Genomic DNA, 19620 nt, shown 5'->3' with positions numbered 1-19620 from the left:
ATGGCAATGTATGCACTCAACAATTATTGAAATATTTACAAGATATTTAGTGAGTAAAATTCAGTATTTACAATAAATTTATTAAGCGTGTAAATTGAGTACATTCTCTTAAAAGCCACTAAATCACACAGACAGACAGACACAGGCGTTTCTGGCATGCAGACCTTAGAAGGAAACTTGTATGATTGAAATACGTGTTTAGGCATCATGTTAATATATATATATATATATATATATATATATATATATATATATATATATATATATATATATATATATATATATATATATATATATAGCTAGCCTCTCCAAGTGTGCTCTCAACTAGGCTGCACAGGAAAAAAATATTGCTGGAAATTGTGTGGTTCAATAGGTCACTTGACGCAGGTCCAGAGGAAAGCGGGGGTGACCATCTTCTCCCTCCCCCCTTCCACATCCCCCTTCCACACCCCTCCCGTTCCACACCCCCTCCCCCCACGCACACTTAAAAAATAGCCTCCTTTTTTTACTATGTGAATATAAAAAGATGATATCTATTGTTTTCATTTGTTAAAGGTGTGTCCAAAGTTCACCACGACCCAATTGTTACTTGACGGTGTGGCGCTACTTGGCGGTGTGGCGCTACTTGGCGGTGTGGCGCTACTTGGTGGTGTGGCGCTACTTGGTGGTGTGGCGCTACTTGGTGGTGTGGCGCTACTTGGTGGTGTGGCGCTACTTGGCGGTGTGGCGCTACTTGGCGGTGTGGCGCTACTTGGTGGTGTGGCGCTACTTGGTGGTGTGGCGCTACTTGGTGGTGTGGCGCTACTTGGCGGTGTGGCGCTACTTGGTGGTGTGGCGCTACTTGGTGGTGTGGCGCTACTTGGCGGTGTGGCGCTACTTGGCGGTGTGGCGCTACTTGGTGGTGTGGCGCTACTTGGTGGTGTGGCGCTACTTGGTGGTGTGGCGCTACTTGGCGGTGTGGCGCTACTTGGTGGTGTGGCGCTACTTGGCGGTGTGGCGCTACTTGGTGGTGTGGCGCTACTTGGTGGTGTGGCGCTACTTGGCGGTGTGGCGCTACTTGGCGGTGTGGCGCTACTTGGTGGTGTGGCGCTACTTGGTGGTGTGGCGCTACTTGGCGGTGTGGCGCTACTTGGTGGTGTGGCGCTACTTGGCGGTGTGGCGCTACTTGGTGGTGTGGCGCTACTTGGCGGTGTGGCGCTACTTGGTGGTGTGGCGCTACTTGGTGGTGTGGCGCTACTTGGTGGTGTGGCGCTACTTGGCGGTGTGGCGCTACTTGGTGGTGTGGCGCTACTTGGTGGTGTGGCGCTACTTGGTGGTGTGGCGCTACTTGGCGGTGTGGCGCTACTTGGCGGTGTGGCGCTACTTGGTGGTGTGGCGCTACTTGGTGGTGTGGCGCTACTTGGTGGTGTGGCGCTACTTGGCGGTGTGGCGCTACTTGGTGGTGTGGCGCTACTTGGCGGTGTGGCGCTACTTGGTGGTGTGGCGCTACTTGGTGGTGTGGCGCTACTTGGTGGTGTGGCGCTACTTGGCGGTGTGGCGCTACTTGGTGGTGTGGCGCTACTTGGCGGTGTGGCGCTACTTGGTGGTGTGGCGCTACTTGGTGGTGTGGCGCTACTTGGTGGTGTGGCGCTACTTGGCGGTGTGGCGCTACTTGGTGGTGTGGCGCTACTTGGCGGTGTGGCGCTACTTGGTGGTGTGGCGCTACTTGGTGGTGTGGCGCTACTTGGTGGTGTGGCGCTACTTGGTGGTGTGGCGCTACTTGGTGGTGTGGCGCTACTTGGTGGTGTGGCGCTACTTGGTGGTGTGGCGCTACTTGGTGGTGTGGCGATACTTGGTGGTGTGGCGCTACTTGGTGGTGTGGCGCTACTTGGTGGTGTGGCGCTACTTGGTGGTGTGGCGCTACTTGGTGGTGTGGCGATACTTGGTGGTGTGGCGCTACTTGGTGGTGTGGCGCTACTTGGTGGTGTGGCGATACTTGGTGGTGTGGCGCTACTTGGTGGTGTGGCGATACTTGGTGGTGTGGCGCTACTTGGTGGTGTGGCGCTACTTGGTGGTGTGGCGCTACTTGGTGGTGTGGCGCTACTTGGTGGTGTGGCGATACTTGGTGGTGTGGCGCTACTTGGTGGTGTGGCGCTACTTGGTGGTGTGGCGATACTTGGTGGTGTGGCGATACTTGGTGGTGTGGCGATACTTGGCGGTGTGGCGCTACTTGGTGGTGTGGCGCTACTTGGCGGTGTGGCGCTACTTGACGGTGTGGCGCTACTTGGCGGTGTGGCGCTACTTGGTGGTGTGGCGCTACTTGGTGGTGTGGCGCTACTTGGTGGTGTGGCGCTACTTGGTGGTGTGGCGCTACTTGGTGGTGAGGCACTACTTGGTGGTGTGGTGCTACTTGGCGGTGTGGTGCTACTTGGCGGTGTGGCGCTACTTGGCGGTGTGGCGCTACTTGGTGATGTGGCGCTACTTGACGGTGTGGCGCTACTTGGCGGTGTGGTGCTACTTGGTGGTGTGGCGCTACTTGGTGGTGTGGTGCTACTTGGCGGTGTGGTGCTACTTGGCGGTGTGGCGCTACTTGGCGGTGTGGCGCTACTTGGTGATGTGGCGCTACTTGACGGTGTGGCGCTACTTGGCGGTGTGGTGCTACTTGGTGGTGTGGCGCTACTTGGTGTGGTGCTACTTGGTGGTGTGGCGCTACTTGGCGGTGTGGTGCTACTTGGCGGTGTGGTGCTACTTGACGGTGTGGCGCTACTTGGCGGTGTGGTGCTACTTGGTGGTGTGGCGCTACTTGGTGGTGTGGCGCTACTTGGCGGTGTGGCGCTACTTGGCGGTGTGGTGCTACTTGGCGGTGTGGCGCTACTTGACGGTGTGGTGCTACTTGGCGGTGTGGCGCTACTTGGTGATGTGGCGCTACTTGGCGGTGTGGCGCTACTTGGCGGTGTGGCGCTACTTGGCGGTGTGGCGCTACTTGACGATGTGGCGCTACTTGACGATGTGGCGCTACTTGACGATGTGGCGCTACTTGACGATGTGGCGCTACTTGACGATGTGGCGCTACTTGACGGTGTGGCGCTACTTGACGATGTGGCGCTACTTGACGGTGTGGCGCTACTTGACGATGTGGCGCTACTTGACGATGTGGCGCTACTTGACGATGTGGCGCTACTTGACGGTGTGGCGCTACTTGACGATGTGGCGCTACTTGACGATGTGGCGCTACTTGACGGTGTGGCGCTACTTGACGATGTGGCGCTACTTGACGGTGTGGTGCTACTTGACGGTGTGGCGCTACTTGGCGGTGTGGCGCTACTTGACGATGTGGCGCTACTTGACGGTGTGGCGCTACTTGACGGTGTGGCGCTACTTGACGATGTGGCGCTACTTGACGATGTGGCGCTACTTGACGATGTGGCTCTACTTGACGATGTGGCGCTACTTGACGATGTGGCGCTACTTGGCGGTGTGGCGCTACTTGACGGTGTGGCGCTACTTGACGGTGTGGCGCTACTTGACGGTGTGGCGCTACTTGACGATGTGGCGCTACTTGACGGTGTGGCGCTACTTGACGGTGTGGCGCTACTTGACGGTGTGGCGCTACTTGACGGTGTGGCGCTACTTGACGATGTGGCTACTTGACGATGTGGCGCTACTTGACGGTGTGGCGCTACTTGACGATGTGGCGCTACTTGACGGTGTGGCGCTACTTGACGGTGTGGCGCTACTTGACGATGTGGCGCTACTTGACGATGTGGCGCTACTTGGCGGTGTGGCGCTACTTGACGATGTGGCGCTACTTGACGATGTGGCGCTACTTGACGATGTGGCGCTACTTGACGGTGTGACGCTACTTGACGATGTGGCGCTACTTGGCGGTGTGGCGCTACTTGACGGTGTGGCGCTACTTGACGGTGTGGCGCTACTTGACGATGTGGCGCTACTTGACGGTGTGGCGCTACTTGACGGTGTGGCGCTACTTGACGGTGTGGCGCTACTTGACGGTGTGGCGCTACTTGACGGTGTGGCGCTACTTGACGGTGTGGCGCTACACACTTTTAACGGAATCAATTAATTCATTAAAATTTGATGCGTTAGTACAAAGGAAATCTCCATAATATTGACGTTTTCTATACATCGTTTTCTTCTATACTAGTGTGTTCAGGGAGTTGTTTCCAGTCAATGTTTCAGGTTAGGCAGAACAGTTGCATTTTTTACGTAGCAACAGATCGATAGATAACCGTGATTTGGCAGAATTTACAAAGATAGAAAGTTAGTTTCCCTCCAAAAAAAAGCGGCCATGTGTTTTAGGTGTGGACCTCCATAACAACTTAATGGATCCACGTGTGACGGGGTCTTGCTATCAGATTTGTAGATAAACAGTAGTTATGTTAATCTGTTATGTTGTAGGGTAAATATTTCTACCTCATTGGCTGCAGAAGTGATTTATTAGCAGGTGGTGGTGCAGTACGACACGTTGTGTCGGGTTGCGGCAGCACTGAGCGACACGCCCACTACGAGTTAGGCTCCGCCCACTACGAGTTAGGCTCCGCCCACTACGAGTTAGGCTCCGCCCAGTGAAAACGCTTCCATTGTTTTATCAAGGGAAAAAAAAAACTTTATAAGCCTAATACACGAACTTGGCCTCTTGTTAACCTAAAAATTCCACAGGTCAGATATTTATACTTTAAATTTATAACTTAGAGAAATGATTAAATAAGTTTTTATATCAAACCTTTCTTAATCTGTCGAGGTTTATGTATAGAAAAACATAAATATTGCAGTGTTTTATTTAATTTTTTACTAAATTGTAACGCATTGGTCCAGTTCGTTAAGAAATACAAGTGTATTAGGTTCGAGGACGGGTTGAGTTGTGATATTGAATGTGACCAAAGAGAAAGTTCCCCTCAGAGGGGAAACAATTTCCCAAAAGAGGGGAAAAAGGTTTCCCTTGATCTTGTATTCGTGACCGCCAAAACAACTTGAGGCAGGCGGTCTAGACGAGGCGGCGGCCCGCTGCTTGACCCACATGCTGCTGGGGGGGCAACTAGGCTACAGCCAATGTTGAAAGCTAAATTATAAGATCTTTTATTCGACACTGAAGGATGGGTTAGCGTGGACACGGCTGGAGCGATAAACATTATGTCAAGTCTTTGTTGGTTTACACCGAGTGCTTCATTTTTTGTTCGCATTATTTGTGTGATGTGCATTTAATGGCCGGTATTGTGTTTGGTGCTGAATGGGTGAATGGGGAAGTGAAGAAAAATGATGGATTGGTATTGTCTGCTTTGACTTGCTTTTGTCAAATAACGTTATTGAAAGTAGCAACGAGAGAGAGAGAGAGAGAGATGGAGATTGGGGGGAAGGAGAGGGGGCAGCTTTACCCAAATAGCATTGCACCAGGTGAGAGCAGTTTAATTAACAATGTAAGGGTAATGACAGCAGTTAACCTCCTCCCCCTTCCCCTGGGAAGTGTAAGGGGGGATAGTGGGGGTTGAGGCGTTGGTGGTGGAGGGCGGGAGAGCGTTGGTAGGTGACCTAGATGGGGTCGGGTCGCTGGGGTGTTTCTTGTCGTCGTCCTCCTCCTCGTGGAGCGGCGTGTGCTGGCCGGAATGATGACGATGACTCCCCCGCTTGTTACCAGGTCACGAGGTTGAAGAGTTGAGGAAGGGGGGGTGGTGTGTGGGGGGTCGGGTGGGTACACAGGCCGAGAAGAAAGGAGAGGTGGTGGTGTTGGAGAGGAGGGACGCGGGCGCCTGTGTTTGGATTCCCAATAATTTCTTAACGCCAATTTGTCTTTACTTATTTGTGTTTGTGGGGGGGGGGAGGATGAACAGTTACCTCTTGAGTGGTACTCACCTAGCGGTACCCACCTACGTAAGTGACTAAAGGGAAGTCGTTCGTAATGTCTCGGGTTTTATTTTACCTCGGCTTTATTTATATCTGTTGGTTCTAGATAGGGAAGTCGCCAGAAAATGAGTAATGCTTGATTACTGTTATAATTTACTGTGTTTAGTTAACAGGTTAAATAAAAATATGTACTAAATATAGACCTATATAGAGATGTATATGCTGAATCGGGGAGCTATGCATTTGCATTGGACTTTACCATTTTTCCCCCTCAGTTGCTCCTAATTTCCTCACTCGAGAGCTTCTCTCACCACTCCCGGTTGCACTCATTAAACCTGGTCTTGAGTCCACCACACACACTCACCTCGGTGCCCTCATTCGACCTCACTCTTACTCACCACCTCACATCTGGTCGCTATTTAAATCACGTTACTGCTTTCCTCATCAAATATCGTGGAGTCACTTCGCGTTGCTTGGTCCCATCTTGTGGCTCCTTACCTTACCTTGAGGTTACCTTGAGGTGCTTCCGGGGCTCAGCGTCCCCGCGGCCCGGTCGTCGACCAGGCCTCCTGGTTGCTGGACTGATCAACCAGGCTGTTAGACGCGGCTGCTCGCAGCCTGACGTATGAGTCACAGGCTGGTTGATCAGGCTCGCTTACATCACCAGAAAAGCCAACGGCTACATGAGAACAAACACCGTTGACCGCCTGCAAATGAACAATGAACTGTTCATTGTTCAACTCGTGTTACAATCAACTACTGTTCGCGTTCCCTTACGAGACCTCCACACACTTCCTGCTGCTAGTTTAGCTGTTTAGCTTGCCTGAAATGAACAGCTTTCGGTCGAGAACGACTTCGCAGCGTTTCTAAGCTCGTAAACTGTTTAATAAATGCAAATTTAGCCGCAATGCTCGAGGAAAGATGTACAGGTTTCGTAAGTGGACATGTAAATGTTTCATGAATCCTGGCTCTAGTCTTTGTCCTAAGCAGGAGTGAAGCCCGTAACAGCTCTCTAAATTATAGGTAACCGTTTGCTACTGCGTGAGCATCAGGGTGAGAAAATGATGCCCAATTGTTTCTGCCTCGCCGGGAATCGAACCCAGGCCCTTAGGACTACGACTCCCTAGCGTTGTCCACTCGTATGTGTGTCAACAGATAAACCTCTTCGTTTAAGACAGCTACCTGATTGATTGATGAAGATTAAGCCACCCAAAAGGTGGCACGGGCATGAATAGCCCGTAAGTGGTGGCCCTTTTGAGCCATTACCAGTATCAAGAGCTGATACTGGAGATCTGTGGAGGATGCGACTGCACCCTGCGTGACGGAAGATGTCTTCCGTGGACAGCTACCTTGAGCTCCTTTCTTTAAATATAAGCGAAAAGCTAATTTAAGGCGAGGTGATATAAAATTGTCAATCAGGTTTGCCCAAACACCTCTCACCATCTGGATGGCTCATATCACAACACCGTTCCACGGCTGTGTTGACCAACCCTGGCGGGAGAATTAGCTCCTCTACGCCAGTTCCATAAGAGTTCTTCCCCCACTTGACTTGCATGCACGTGTGGACCTTCGTGCAAGCCAAGCTGAGCTCCCTCTGCCCCCGCCTGGTGATTCCCCTAGTCCCCAGGCATCCTCAGAAGGCAGGCAGTCTTGAGACGTGTTATGAAGATAGCCCGATGCTAATTTGTTTTGGTAGAGTGATGGGGGGATTGGGGGTGAGGGGATTGGGGGGGCGAGGCACGGGGCGGAGGGCAGGATTGGGCGTGGATGCTGGCGGTGAAGGGTGATGTAGCCACGGAAGGAAAAGCAGGTCAGAGAAGCATACCTGCTGAGGTCTAATACTCCCCAATCCCCGGCTTCTTTCCAGGCTTCTCGACTTGTGATAACTTGGTCCAACAGGCTGTTGCTTGGAGCGGCCCGCAGGCCCTCATATCCACTACAACCTGGTTGGGCCGGCATTTCTTACAGCAACTAGTCTTAAGTTGCTACAAGTTCCACCATTGTTCCGGCAATATTTCTAATGGTTGTTGGGAGAATGTTGAACTGTGGGGATGGAGTGAGGGTGGACGTGCTCTCCTAGGTGTGCTTGTGGCGGGTTGAGCTCTGGCTCTTTGGTCCCGCCTCTCAACTGTCAATCAACTGGTGTATAGATTCTGGAGCCTATTGGGCTCTTATCATATCTACATTTGAAACTGTGTATGGAGTCAGCCTCCACCACATCACTTCCTAATGCATATCATTTGTCTACTACTCTGACACTGAAAAAATTCTTTCTAACGTCTCTATGGCTCATTTGGGCACTCAATTTCCACCTGTATGCCCTTGTACGTGTGGGTGTGTGCGTGTTTGAATTCGTGCGTGGCTGCGTGCAGTGTTGGTGTGTATAGCGAGGCAAGGGGAGAGAGAGAGGTGAGTAAGGGAGAGGAGGTGAAGGTAGCGAGGGGTAAAGAGATGGGTGACAGGCTGGAGATGGGTGCTGCGTGTTATTGAGGTCAGGGAGATGTTATGGTGAAGCTGTTGATTACAGCCCCGGCCAGGGCTGTTTTGATCAGCCTGACCTCCTCCCACCACTCTTACACACGCTCCTGCCTTTATACAACGTGTTACTGGCGTGCCAAGAATGGTTTGATCTCCTATGGCCTCTTGGAAGTACACTTAATGCAGGCGATGAGTCACAATAACGTGGCTAAAGTAATCTCAATCGACTTGAAAATGGTCCAGGACGGACCGAAACGTCGTCGTCCCTTCACCTTCTAGTGTGTGGTCTGGTCATCATTACACACTTAAGGTGAATACCATGAGTGTAACGTGGTGGAGGTGGGGTCCCTCGATTGTTTCAAGCGCGGGTTGGACATGTTTATGAGTGGGATTGGGGGGTTATAGATAGGAGCTGCGTCGTATGGGCCAATAGGCCTTCTGCAGTTACCTTCTTCTTATGTTCTTATGTACTCAGAACGAAATGTCCATGTAGCACGGGCTATGGTGAGCCCGTTTTAGAGAGGCAATATCTGCCAGTTGTATGAAAAATTCATTCGTTTCTTGTGATGTGGGATCATGCCTTTCATTGTTGCATGATACCTTGGTATATTGTGTGTGTGTGTGTGTGTGTGTGTGTGTGTGTGTGTGTGTGTGTGTGTGTGTGTGTGTACTCGCCTAATTGTGCTTGCGGGGGTTGAGCTCTGGCTCTTTGGTCCCACCTCTCAACCGTCAATCAACAGGTGTACAGGTTCCTGAGCCTATTGGGCTCTATCATATCTTCACTTGAAACTGTGTATAGAGTCAGCCTCCACCAAATTGTGTGTGTGTGTGCGCGCGTGCGTGCGTGCGTGCGTGCGTGCGTGCGTGCGTCTCCTCTGTTGCTATTTAGCCATTAGGTGTGTGTAGCGAAACGAGTCCGAATGTGTGAGTGCCACTGACGTACTTACTCTAAGACAACGCCTGACGTCAGCATAGCAGCGATAGGCCTATTGCCTTTCTCAACCCCCCCCCCCCCCCCGACAGTACAAGTTTATAAGAACTAAGATTAGGAGTCTTCAAGAGGTAACCCAAGACAATTTTCTCAATGCAAATGCTTGACCAGTCTAATTGTGAGGGTGAACATGTGGGCTGCTACTAACAACAGCGTCATTGATCAAGCTTTTTATAAACAAGTCGAACCCTGGCCTTCAGATTGAGATATACATACCGGATAATAACAAGTATGGGACTCACTGGGTTATCTTGAGGTTATCTTGAGATGATTTCGGGGCTTTTAGTGTCCCCGCGGCCCGGTCCTCGACCAGGCCTCCACCCCCAGGAAGCAGCCCGTGACAGCTGACTAACACCCAGGTACCTATTTTACTGCTAGGTAACAGGGGCATAGGATGGAAGAAACTCTGCCCATTGTTTCTCGCCGGCGCCTGGGATCGAACCCAGGACCACAGGATCACAAGTCCAGCGTGCTGTCCGCTCGGCCGACCGGCTCCCTAGCCTAGGTTAAGTTTGAAAGAATATATAGATGGTGGTGCCTAACAGGCAGACTACATCTTGGACAGTAGGCTCTCTGGAGTTACCGATTGATTGATTGATTGATGAAGATTAAGCCACCCAAGAGGTGGCACGGGCATGAATAGCCCGTAAGTGGTGGCCCTTTCGAGCCATTACCAGTATCAAAAGATGATACTGGAGATCTGTGGAGGCGCAACTGCACCTTGCGTGACGGGAGATGTCTCCCGGACCAAGTGGTGACCAAATGGTGTGGAGTTACCTTTATTCTTATGTTCTTAAGACATCCGAACCCACACAGCTGAACCTAATGGGAGTGATGACGTTTCGGTGATTGATTGATTGATGAAGATTAAGCCACCCAAAAGGTGGCACGGGCATGAATAGCCCGTAAGTGGTGGCCCTTTTGAGCCATTACCAGTATCAATAGATGATACTGGAGATCTGTGGAGGTGCGACTGCACCCTGCGTGACGGGAGATGTCTCCCGTGGACGTTTCGGTCCGTCCTGAAGCATTATCATTGATTGGTAAAGATTAAGCCACACAAGAGGTGGCACGGGCATGAATAGCCCGTAAGACCATTATCAAATGACAAAGTCAATATGTAAATAAGATAAGAATATGAGGTGCAAGGCGAGGTGGGTAAGAGTATAGTAATGGAGTTAATAGGAAAATAGAACACAGCACCGCTCCTGTGCCAGGTAAGTCCACTACGGGCTCACCATAGCCCGTGCTACTTGCCCCGCTCCTGTGCCAGGTAAGTTACGGGCTCACCATAGCCCGTGCTACCTGCCCCGCTCCTGTGCCAGGTAAGTTACGGGCTCACCATAGCCCGTGCTACTTGCCCCGCTCCTGTGCCAGGTAAGTTACGGGCTCACCATAGCCCGTGCTACTTGGAACTTGTTCCGAGCAGCTGAATCTATAACAACAACAACAACAAGGAAAATTGACAACTTTTGAATCCCTAATGACGTAGAGAAAGAGCTGAAGAAAGGGGGGATAAAGGAAATAGCAAAGGAAGATAATGACAAGAGAGCTTTAAGGGGGCTTTATCACGACCCTTAATGATAAGGGTCCAGGATGACCTGAAACGTAGTCATTCTCTATTCTCAGATCTGTTGCTTGGGTATCTTATGTTCAGCCAGGTTGTTGTGGCACGCTGCTTGCATGTGTCCTGAAAGTTAGAGGCGCGGAGAGGCCAGTTTTTCACGACTTACGTCAATTTAAATTGTTGAGTAGAGAGTCCCAAGATTGGCACGCAGACAGGACACCTGGATTGACTTTTTAAGACAGGTCACCAGGATTGACTTTTTAGACACGTTTGTTTACCATCAGTACATCATATGATGTACTGATGTACATCAGTACATCATAGATTTATCCCTACACGTTGTGAATGAACTCTGGTTATTGACATGTGTAATGTAGACACCTTATGATCATCTTGTCTTGTGTGGCAGCGAACTTGAACATCTTCCTCACTGCAATAACACTGAATTGAATTATTCGGTTTAGACACATTTTGTCCAATCGACTTGAGAATGGTCCAGGACGGACCGAAACGTCGTCGTCCCCTCACTTTCTAGTGTGTGGTCTGGTCAACAGATTTCAGCCACGTTATTGATTTTGCTCAAAGATTTTCAAGTAATCAGTTTGGAAAAGATTGCGACCAGGAATATATATAATATAATTTCTTTTAAGACCTTAGTTCTTGTTGCTATTACCATGTGTTCTCCTGCAGCCATTTTGTGTATTTGTCTTCACTTTACGCGGGAAAATTGAGAGTAGGAAGAAAATAGATCACAGTGTCATGGCTGAAAATTAATAACCCCCATTTTCCTTTGTTTGTTTGTTTGCGTGTACGTGTGAGTTGGGTTATTGGGAGGCAAGGTTCACGAGCCTGTGTCCACCCTGCCCCATGAAACTGTTGCATGTATCCTCCCTGCCCAATATTATCTTTTTATTTATCCTCCCTGCCCCACAAAACTATTGCATGTATACCCCCTTGCCCCCACATATGTGTAGTTATGTGTTTACCCTGCCCTACATATCTGCCACATGTCTCCCCTGATCCACATAACTGTTGAGGTATTCTCGTGGGGGTCTGTGGGATCCATTATTAATGGGGGGCTTCTTATACCTTACAGGTCAGTCAAGGCAGGTGTGTGTGTGTGGTGATGGGGCGTCCTTCACGGTAAGTCAAGGCAGGTGTGTGTGTGTAGTGATGGGGCGTCCTTCACGGTAAGTCAAGGCAGGTGTGTGTGTGTGTGGTGATGGGTCGTCCTTCACGGTAAGTCAAGGCAGGTGTGTGTGTGTGTGTGTGGCGATTACCTTGAGGTTACCTTGAGGTGCTTCCGGGGCTTAGCGTCCCCGCGGCCCGGTCGTCGACCAGGCGATGGGGCGTTCTTAACGGTAAGTCTTCCAGAATGTCCGCAGGTTCAGGTGAGTTTGTCTTTACCAAACCACACACACTAGAAGGTGAAGGGACGACGACGTTTCGGTCCGTCCTGGACCATTCTCAAGTAGTCGATTGAGAATGGTCCAGGACGGACCGAAACGTCGTCGTCGTCCCTTCGCCTTCTAGTGTGTGTATGTGTGGTCTGGTCAACAATGTTATCCTCTCTGTGTGTGTTAATCGATTCTGAGCCTTCAGTAAAATTGTTTTGAATAACTGTAATTGAGAGAGCGCGGTGGTGCAGACACCTGTCAATCACTCATCGTCGCCACGACGCTCGTTTGAACCTCCAGCTCATTGTCTCTGACCTAGTTCGCACCCGTGTCTTTGACCCTGGCCTGACCCTGACACCGATCTCGGCCCCCCCCCCCCTTCCCCCCTACTCCCCCCCCCCCCCCCCACCGCCGCTGGGCTCACTCAACCCGTGGATTATAAGGTAATGACTCACGTGGATTGAGCAGGTGATGGTCGTGGGTCGAGTCAGAGGTTCGAGGTGTTCCTATGCACTTGGGGGACGTCCTGTTCCGCCTCGTTGTCCGTGGTCGTCTTGATCGACCACGACCACCTCGTCCTCTGGAGTCGTGGTGACGTCGTAGTCGTCGTCCTCCGTGGTCGTCCTGGCCGGCTGGTTGGTGATCTTGATGAAATATTGACTGATAATTACCACCAGTAGTGCTGTTGTCATTTTCCTTTATTCAAGGTTGGCAGGCGATAGTCCAGTCCTGCCTGGCAGTGTTTGGCTCCAGTACACTGCGACAGGTTCAGCCTCCAGTACACCCCCTCCCCCTCCCACGCCCAGCCTCCAGTACACTCCCTCTCCCACGCCCAGCCTCCAGTACACCCCCCTCCCCCCCCCTCCCCCCCACGCCCTGCCTCCAGTACACCCCCTCCCCCCCCAACGCCCAGCCTCCAGTACACCCCCTCCCCCCTACGCCCAGCCTCCAGTACATTGCTTTGGAGTGTATTTGAAGAGAGAGGGGAGGTTTATCACAGCCTAGAGTACTGCATGATAAGTCTACTGCTACCCCTCTTACCCCTTTTCTCACAGCTTCTCCCCCTTTTCTATCCCCTTTTAAAAAACCTGTCGCCCAGATTTTGGACGACAGATTAAAAATCTGTCGTCCTTACAAAGATCCTTTTCTGTCTGATCCTCTGCAACAATTCAACTTCCTGGCCTCTTGTTCAATCCCCCCTCTCCATCCACCTCGCCCCCTCCCCCATCCCCCTCGCCCCCTCCCCCATCCCCTTCTTCCTGCTCCTCCTCTCCCTTTCCACCCCCTGCGTCCTCGCCCACTTGGCGGGGTCAGGAGGTCGGGGCAGCGTGATGCAGCGCTCTGGCAGCAGAGGCGAAGTGTCACCTACAGCAGGAGCCGCTACTTCACTCAGGCGTCTTCTCGCTTTATATTAGTGTGTGTGTGTGTGTGTGTGTGGGTGGGTGTGGGTGTGTGTGTACTCACCTAGTTGTACTCACCTAGTTGTGTTTGCGGGGGTTGAGCTCTGGCTCTTTGGTCCCGCCTCTCAACCGTGTGTGTGTGGGTGGGTGTGGGTGTGTGTGTGGGTGTGTGGGTGTGTGTGTGTGGGTGTGTGGGTGTGTGTGTGTGGGTGTGTGTGGGTGTGTGTGTGTGGGTGTGTGTGGGTGTGTGTGTGTGTGTGTGTGTGGGTGTGTGTGTGTGTGTGTGGGTGTGGGTGTGGGTGTGTGTGGGTGTGTGTGTGTGTGTGTCAGTCACGGAGTCTGATTGTCTGTCTTTGGCTCTCTCTCTCTCTCTCTCTCTCTCTCTCTATATATATATATATATATATATATATATATATATATATATATATATATATATATATATATATATATATATATATATATATATTACCCCACTTTACACCTGAATTGGGACACCTGAACCAAAGCTGGATAATTCCAACAGATTACATGGAATTTAAATTTGACGAAAGCGCTCAAATATAAAGCCGTAAAACTACAAATTCAAGGAACAATGTTGCAATGTGAGTCTGAGGACCATGAGTTAAGTGTCTCATACGGTCGTTTGCACCGTCGAATTGGTAAAAAAAAAAAACTAGAACCGGTAATCCACCAATAGCCATACAGGCTGTAAACAATTCACATGATCCTGGACCATATTTCACCAAATTGTGTCATTATTGATTGACAGTTGAGGGGGCGGGCCGAAAGAGCCAGAGCTCAACCCCCCCCCCCCCCCCCCGCAAGCATATCTAGGTAAACACAGTCGTAGTTTCATGATAGTCGTTCAATCACGTCGGGGTAATGCTGACTGTGAAAGTGCAATTCTAAATGCATTTAGTCATGTGTGGATTCGAACTCTGGTCCACGAAAGTGTCAGGTCTTCACGCTTCCAATCGCTTCCAATCACGCTTCCAATCCAAACCCACCAGGCTGCTCAAGGTAAAATTTCTCTCCATTCATCTTAGAAACGCTGATGGCAGCTTCCCTGGCCCATTGTCTATCACACACTGTCAATTTGTCAAACCTTGCCAACTATTTTGTTCTAATGTGTGTGTGTTCACCGAGTTGTATTCACCTAGTTGTGCTTGCGGGGGTTGAGCTCTGCTCTTTCGGCCCGCCTCTCAACTGTCAATCAACTGGTGTACAGATTCCTGAGCCTACTGGGCTTGTACTGGGCTCCTGAGCCTTGTACTGGGCTCTATCGTGTGTGTGTGTGTGTGTGTGTGGGTGATTTTTATACACATATACATTTCATATATTTAGCTTAGGAACAGTACATTAAATACTGCGGTTCACTGGGACAAAGTGAACAGTTAAATAAATTGTCATCCACGCTTTCAAGTGGGAATTAACGGAATGGAATGAACATTGAACTGTGCCTTCTAAACTCTAAAATTAGAGCCGCTGTAACGGGAGGAGATACATAGAGCCACTTTAACAGATAGAGTCAACTCGTTCATATTAACACGCCAAGCTGTTTGGAATGTGAAAGTGATTGATGGATTTTGTAATGTAGAAGCAACCTTCCATGCCGGTTGGCCGAGCGGACAGCACGCTGGACTTGTGATCCTGTGGTCCCGGGTTCGATCCCAGGCGCCGGCGAGAAACATTGGGCAGAGTTTCTTTCACCCTTCTCTCCTCCTCTCTCAGATGCCCCTGTTACCTACCCCTGCTAGGTAACAGATGCCCCTGTTACCTAGCAGTAAATAGGTACCTGGGTGTTAGTCAGCTGTCACGGGCTGCTTCCTGGGGGTGAAGGCCTGGTCGAAGACCGGGCCGCGGGGACACTAAAGCCCCCGAAATCATCTCAAGATAACTCAAGATAACTTCCATTCCCAATGCATTATAAAAACCAAATACATTTCTTTTTCGAAAACCTGTTAATGCCTTTCCAGTTTCCTTAATTCTTACGTTCTTGTAAGACCCGATGGATTCCGGGCATCAGAAAAGAGACAAGAGTTTGATAAGAAAAATAAGAAAAAAGATTCATCCGATAAAATAAATGGAGCCAACTTTCTGAAACGAGGATGAAAATTTACATAAAACTGAATATTTTTTCGCGTGATTTTAAATTTTAATATCTGCAGGCACGGGAGCTCAGATGTTTGATATCTGCACGCACGAGAGCTCAGGTGTTTGATATCTGCCGGCACGGGAGCTCAGATGTTTGATATCTGCACGCACGAGAGCTCACATGTTTGATATCTGCTGGCACGGGAGCTCAGATGTTTGATATCTGCACGCACGAGAGCTCACATGTTTGATATCTGCTGGCACGGGAGCTCAGATGTTTGATATCTGCACGCACGAGAGCTCACATGTTTGATATCTGCTGGCACGGGAGCTCAGATGTTTGATATCTGCACGCACGAGAGCTCACATGTTTGATATCTGCTGGCACGGGAGCTCAGATGTTTGATATCTGCACGCACGAGAGCTCACATGTTTGATATCTGCTGGCACGGGAGCTCAGATGTTTGATATCTGCACGCACGAGAGCTCACATGTTTAATATCTGCAGGCACGGGAGCTCAGATGTTTGATATCTGCTGGCACGGGAGCTCAGATGTTTGATATCTGCTGGCACGGGAGCTCAGATGTTTGATATCTGCAGGCACGGTAGCTCAGATGTTTGATATCTGCTGGCACGGGAGCTCAGATGTTTGATATCTGCAGGCACGAGAGCTCAGATGTTTGATATCTGCTGGCACGGGAGCTCAGATGTTTGATATCTGCTGGCACGGGAGCTCAGATGTTTGATATCTGCAGGCACGAGAGCTCACATGTTTGATATCTGCAGGCACGAGAGCTCACATGTTTGATATCTGCTGGCACGAGAGCTCAGATGTTTGATATCTGCAGGCACGAGAGCTCACATGTTTGATATCTGCCGGCACGAGAGCTCAGATGTTTGATATCTACAGGCACGAGAGCTCACATGTTTGATTTCTGCAGGCACGAGAGCTCACATGTTTGATATCTGCAGGCACGAGAGCTCACATGTTTGATATCTGCAGGCACGAGAGCTCAGATGTTTGATATCTGCAGGCACGAGAGCTCACATGTTTGATATCTGCCGGCACGAGAGCTCAGATGTTTGATATCTGCAGGCACGAGAGCTCAGATGTTTGATATCTGCAGGCACGGTAGCTCAGATGTTTGATATCTGCCGGCACGGGAGCTCAGATGTTTGATATCTGCCGGCACGGTAGCTCAGATGTTTGATATCTACAGGCACGGGAGCTCAGATGTTTGATATCTGCAGGCACGAGAGCTCAGGTGTTTGATATCTGCAGGCACGGGAGCTCAGATGTTTGATATCTACAGGCACGGGAGCTCAGATGTTTGATATCTGCAGGCACGAGAGCTCAGGTGTTTGATATCTGCAGGCACGAGAGCTCAGGTGTTTGATATCTGCAGGCACGGGAGCTCAGGTGTTTGATATCTGCAGGCACGGGAGCTCAGATGTTTGATATCTGCAGGCACGAGAGCTCAGATGTTTGATATCTGCAGGCACGGGAGCTCAGATGTTTGATATCTGCAGGCACGGGAGCTCAGATGTTTGATATCTACAGGCACGGGAGCTCAGATGTTTGATATCTGCAGGCACGGGAGCTCAGATGTTTGATATCTGCCCGCACGGGAGCTCAGATGTTTGATATCTGCCCGCACGGGATCTCAGATGTTTGATATCTGCCCGCACTGGAGCTCAGATGTTTGATATCTGCCCGCACGGGAGCTCAGATGTTTGATATCTGCCCGCACGGGAGCTCACATGTTTGATATCTGCCCGCACGGGAGCTCAGATGTTTGATATCTGCCCGCACGAGAGCTCACATGTTTGATATCTGCCCGCACGGGAGCTCAGATGTTTGATATCTGCAGGCACGGGAGCTCACATGTTTGATATCTACAGGCACGGGAGCTCAGATGTTTGATATCTGCCCGCACGGGAGCTCACATGTTTGATATCTGCAGGCACGGGAGCTCACATGTTTGATATCTGCCCGCACGGGAGCTCAGATGTTTGATATCTGCCCGCACGAGAGCTCACATGTTTGATATCTGCCCGCACGGGAGCTCAGATGTTTGATATCTGCAGGCACGGGAGCTCACATGTTTGATATCTGCAGGCACGGGAGCTCAGATGTTTGATATCTGCAGGCACGGGAGCTCACATGTTTGATATCTGCAGGCACGGGAGCTCACATGTTTGATATCTGCAGGCACGGGAGCTCACATGTTTGATATCTACAGGCACGGGAGCTCACATGTTTGATATCTACAGGCACGGGAGCTCACATGTTTGATATCTGCAGGCACGGGAGCTCACATGTTTGATATCTACAGGCACGGGAGCTCACATGTTTGATATCTGCCGGCACGGTAGCTCAGTTGTTTGATATCTGCCCGCACGGGATCTCAGAAGTTTGAATGTTTCTCAGATGGGAATATCAGGGGGGAAAGCGCCAAGCCATTACGACTTATATAGCACTTGGGAACGGGTCTGGATAAGGACGCAACCCACAATAGTTGCCTAAGTCCACGGTACCTATTTTAGGTGGACAGACGCATCAAGTGTGTGAAGAACCGTTGTATTGTGACACCTGTAAACCTATTTCCCATCTTGAGGTTATCTTGAGATGATTTCGGGGCTTAGTGTCCCCGCGGCCCGGTCCTCGACCAGGCCTCCACCCCCCAGGAAGCAGCCCGTAACAGCTGACTAACTCCCAGGTACCTATTTACTGCTAGGTAGCAGGAGCATCAGGGTTAAAGAAACTCTGCCCATTGTTTCTCGCCGGCGCCCGGGATCGAACCCGGGACCACAGGATCACATATGAACCCCTTGCACATAGGTATATCCTAGCTTGATGTAAGTGTACTTCTCTGCTTCTATTTTTTATCTTATCCAATTCTTCCATTCTTCCTGGGAGCCGGTCGGCCGAGCGGACAGCACGCTGGACTTGTGATCCTGTGTTCCCGGGTTCGATCCCGGGCGCCGGCGAGAAACAATGGGCAGAGTTTGTTTCACCCTATGCCCCTGTTACCTAGCAGTAAAATAGGTACCTGGGTGTTAGTCAGCTGTCACGGGCTGCTTCCTGGGGGGTGGAGACCTGGTCGAGGATCGGGTCGCGGTGACACTAAAGCCCCGAAATCATCTCAAGATAACCTCAAGATAACCTCCCAGTGTCTTCGCCCTCAAGTCTTGTGTCTCTGACCTCGTTACATTGTTGCTAATACACTCAAGTGGTTACCTTGAGGTGCTTCCGGGGCTTAGCGTCCCCGCGGCCCGGTCGTCGATCAGGCCTAAAGTGGATGAAAGACAGAGTAGAGCCTCCCAGCTGGTGCTTGTATCTCTAGTATAATCTCCATATGGTGTATAGTATTTTGATTCAGTGTGTATGTAGGACAGGTCAGTGACCGGGCCGCTAGGAGGAGCGATCAAGCGCCTCACAGCTCGATACCGCAATGTCAAGGTCGGTATTTGGGGGGGGGGGGAATCTTACTCGTGGGTGTCGACCCCATTATGGAAGATCAGTCTGTTTCAGTTCAGATCAGATCAGTTTCAGTTCAGTTTCAGATCAGTTCAGATCAGTTCAGATCAGTTCAGATCAGTTCAGATCAGTTTCAGATCAGTTCAGATCAGTTCAGATCAGTTCAGATCAGTTCAGATCAGTTTCAGATCAGTTCAGATCAGTTCAGATCAGTTTCAGATCAGTTCAGATCAGTTCAGATCAGTTCAGATCAGTTTCAGATCAGTTTCAGATCAGTTCAGATCAGTTCAGATCAGTTTCAGATCAGTTCAGATCAGTTCAGATCAGTTCAGATCAGTTCAGATCAGTTTGTTTTTGTGTCATTTGTCAC

At 50.4% G+C, this 19620-nt stretch overlaps 1 protein-coding gene across 1 annotated transcript; it reads right to left on the bottom strand.

The window, feature by feature from the left end:
• Positions 1-542: 542 nt before the first annotated feature.
• LOC138359799 (mucin-2-like) lies at positions 543-19281 on the bottom strand. The gene is made up of 3 exons (XM_069319503.1): positions 19263-19281; positions 3753-4043; positions 543-3640 (listed from the first exon to the last, which is right to left on the bottom strand). The coding sequence occupies exons 1-3, from the start codon at positions 19279-19281 to the stop codon at positions 543-545; spliced, it is 3408 nt and encodes a 1135-aa protein (XP_069175604.1).
• Between the last annotated feature and the right edge of the window lie 339 nt (positions 19282-19620).

Source organism: Procambarus clarkii, chromosome 93 (assembly GCF_040958095.1).
Source record: "Procambarus clarkii isolate CNS0578487 chromosome 93, FALCON_Pclarkii_2.0, whole genome shotgun sequence".
Lineage (NCBI taxonomy): Eukaryota > Metazoa > Arthropoda > Malacostraca > Decapoda > Cambaridae > Procambarus > Procambarus clarkii.
Note: the sequence above shows the minus strand (reverse complement) of the source record. Positions and strands in the feature narration are given on the sequence as shown.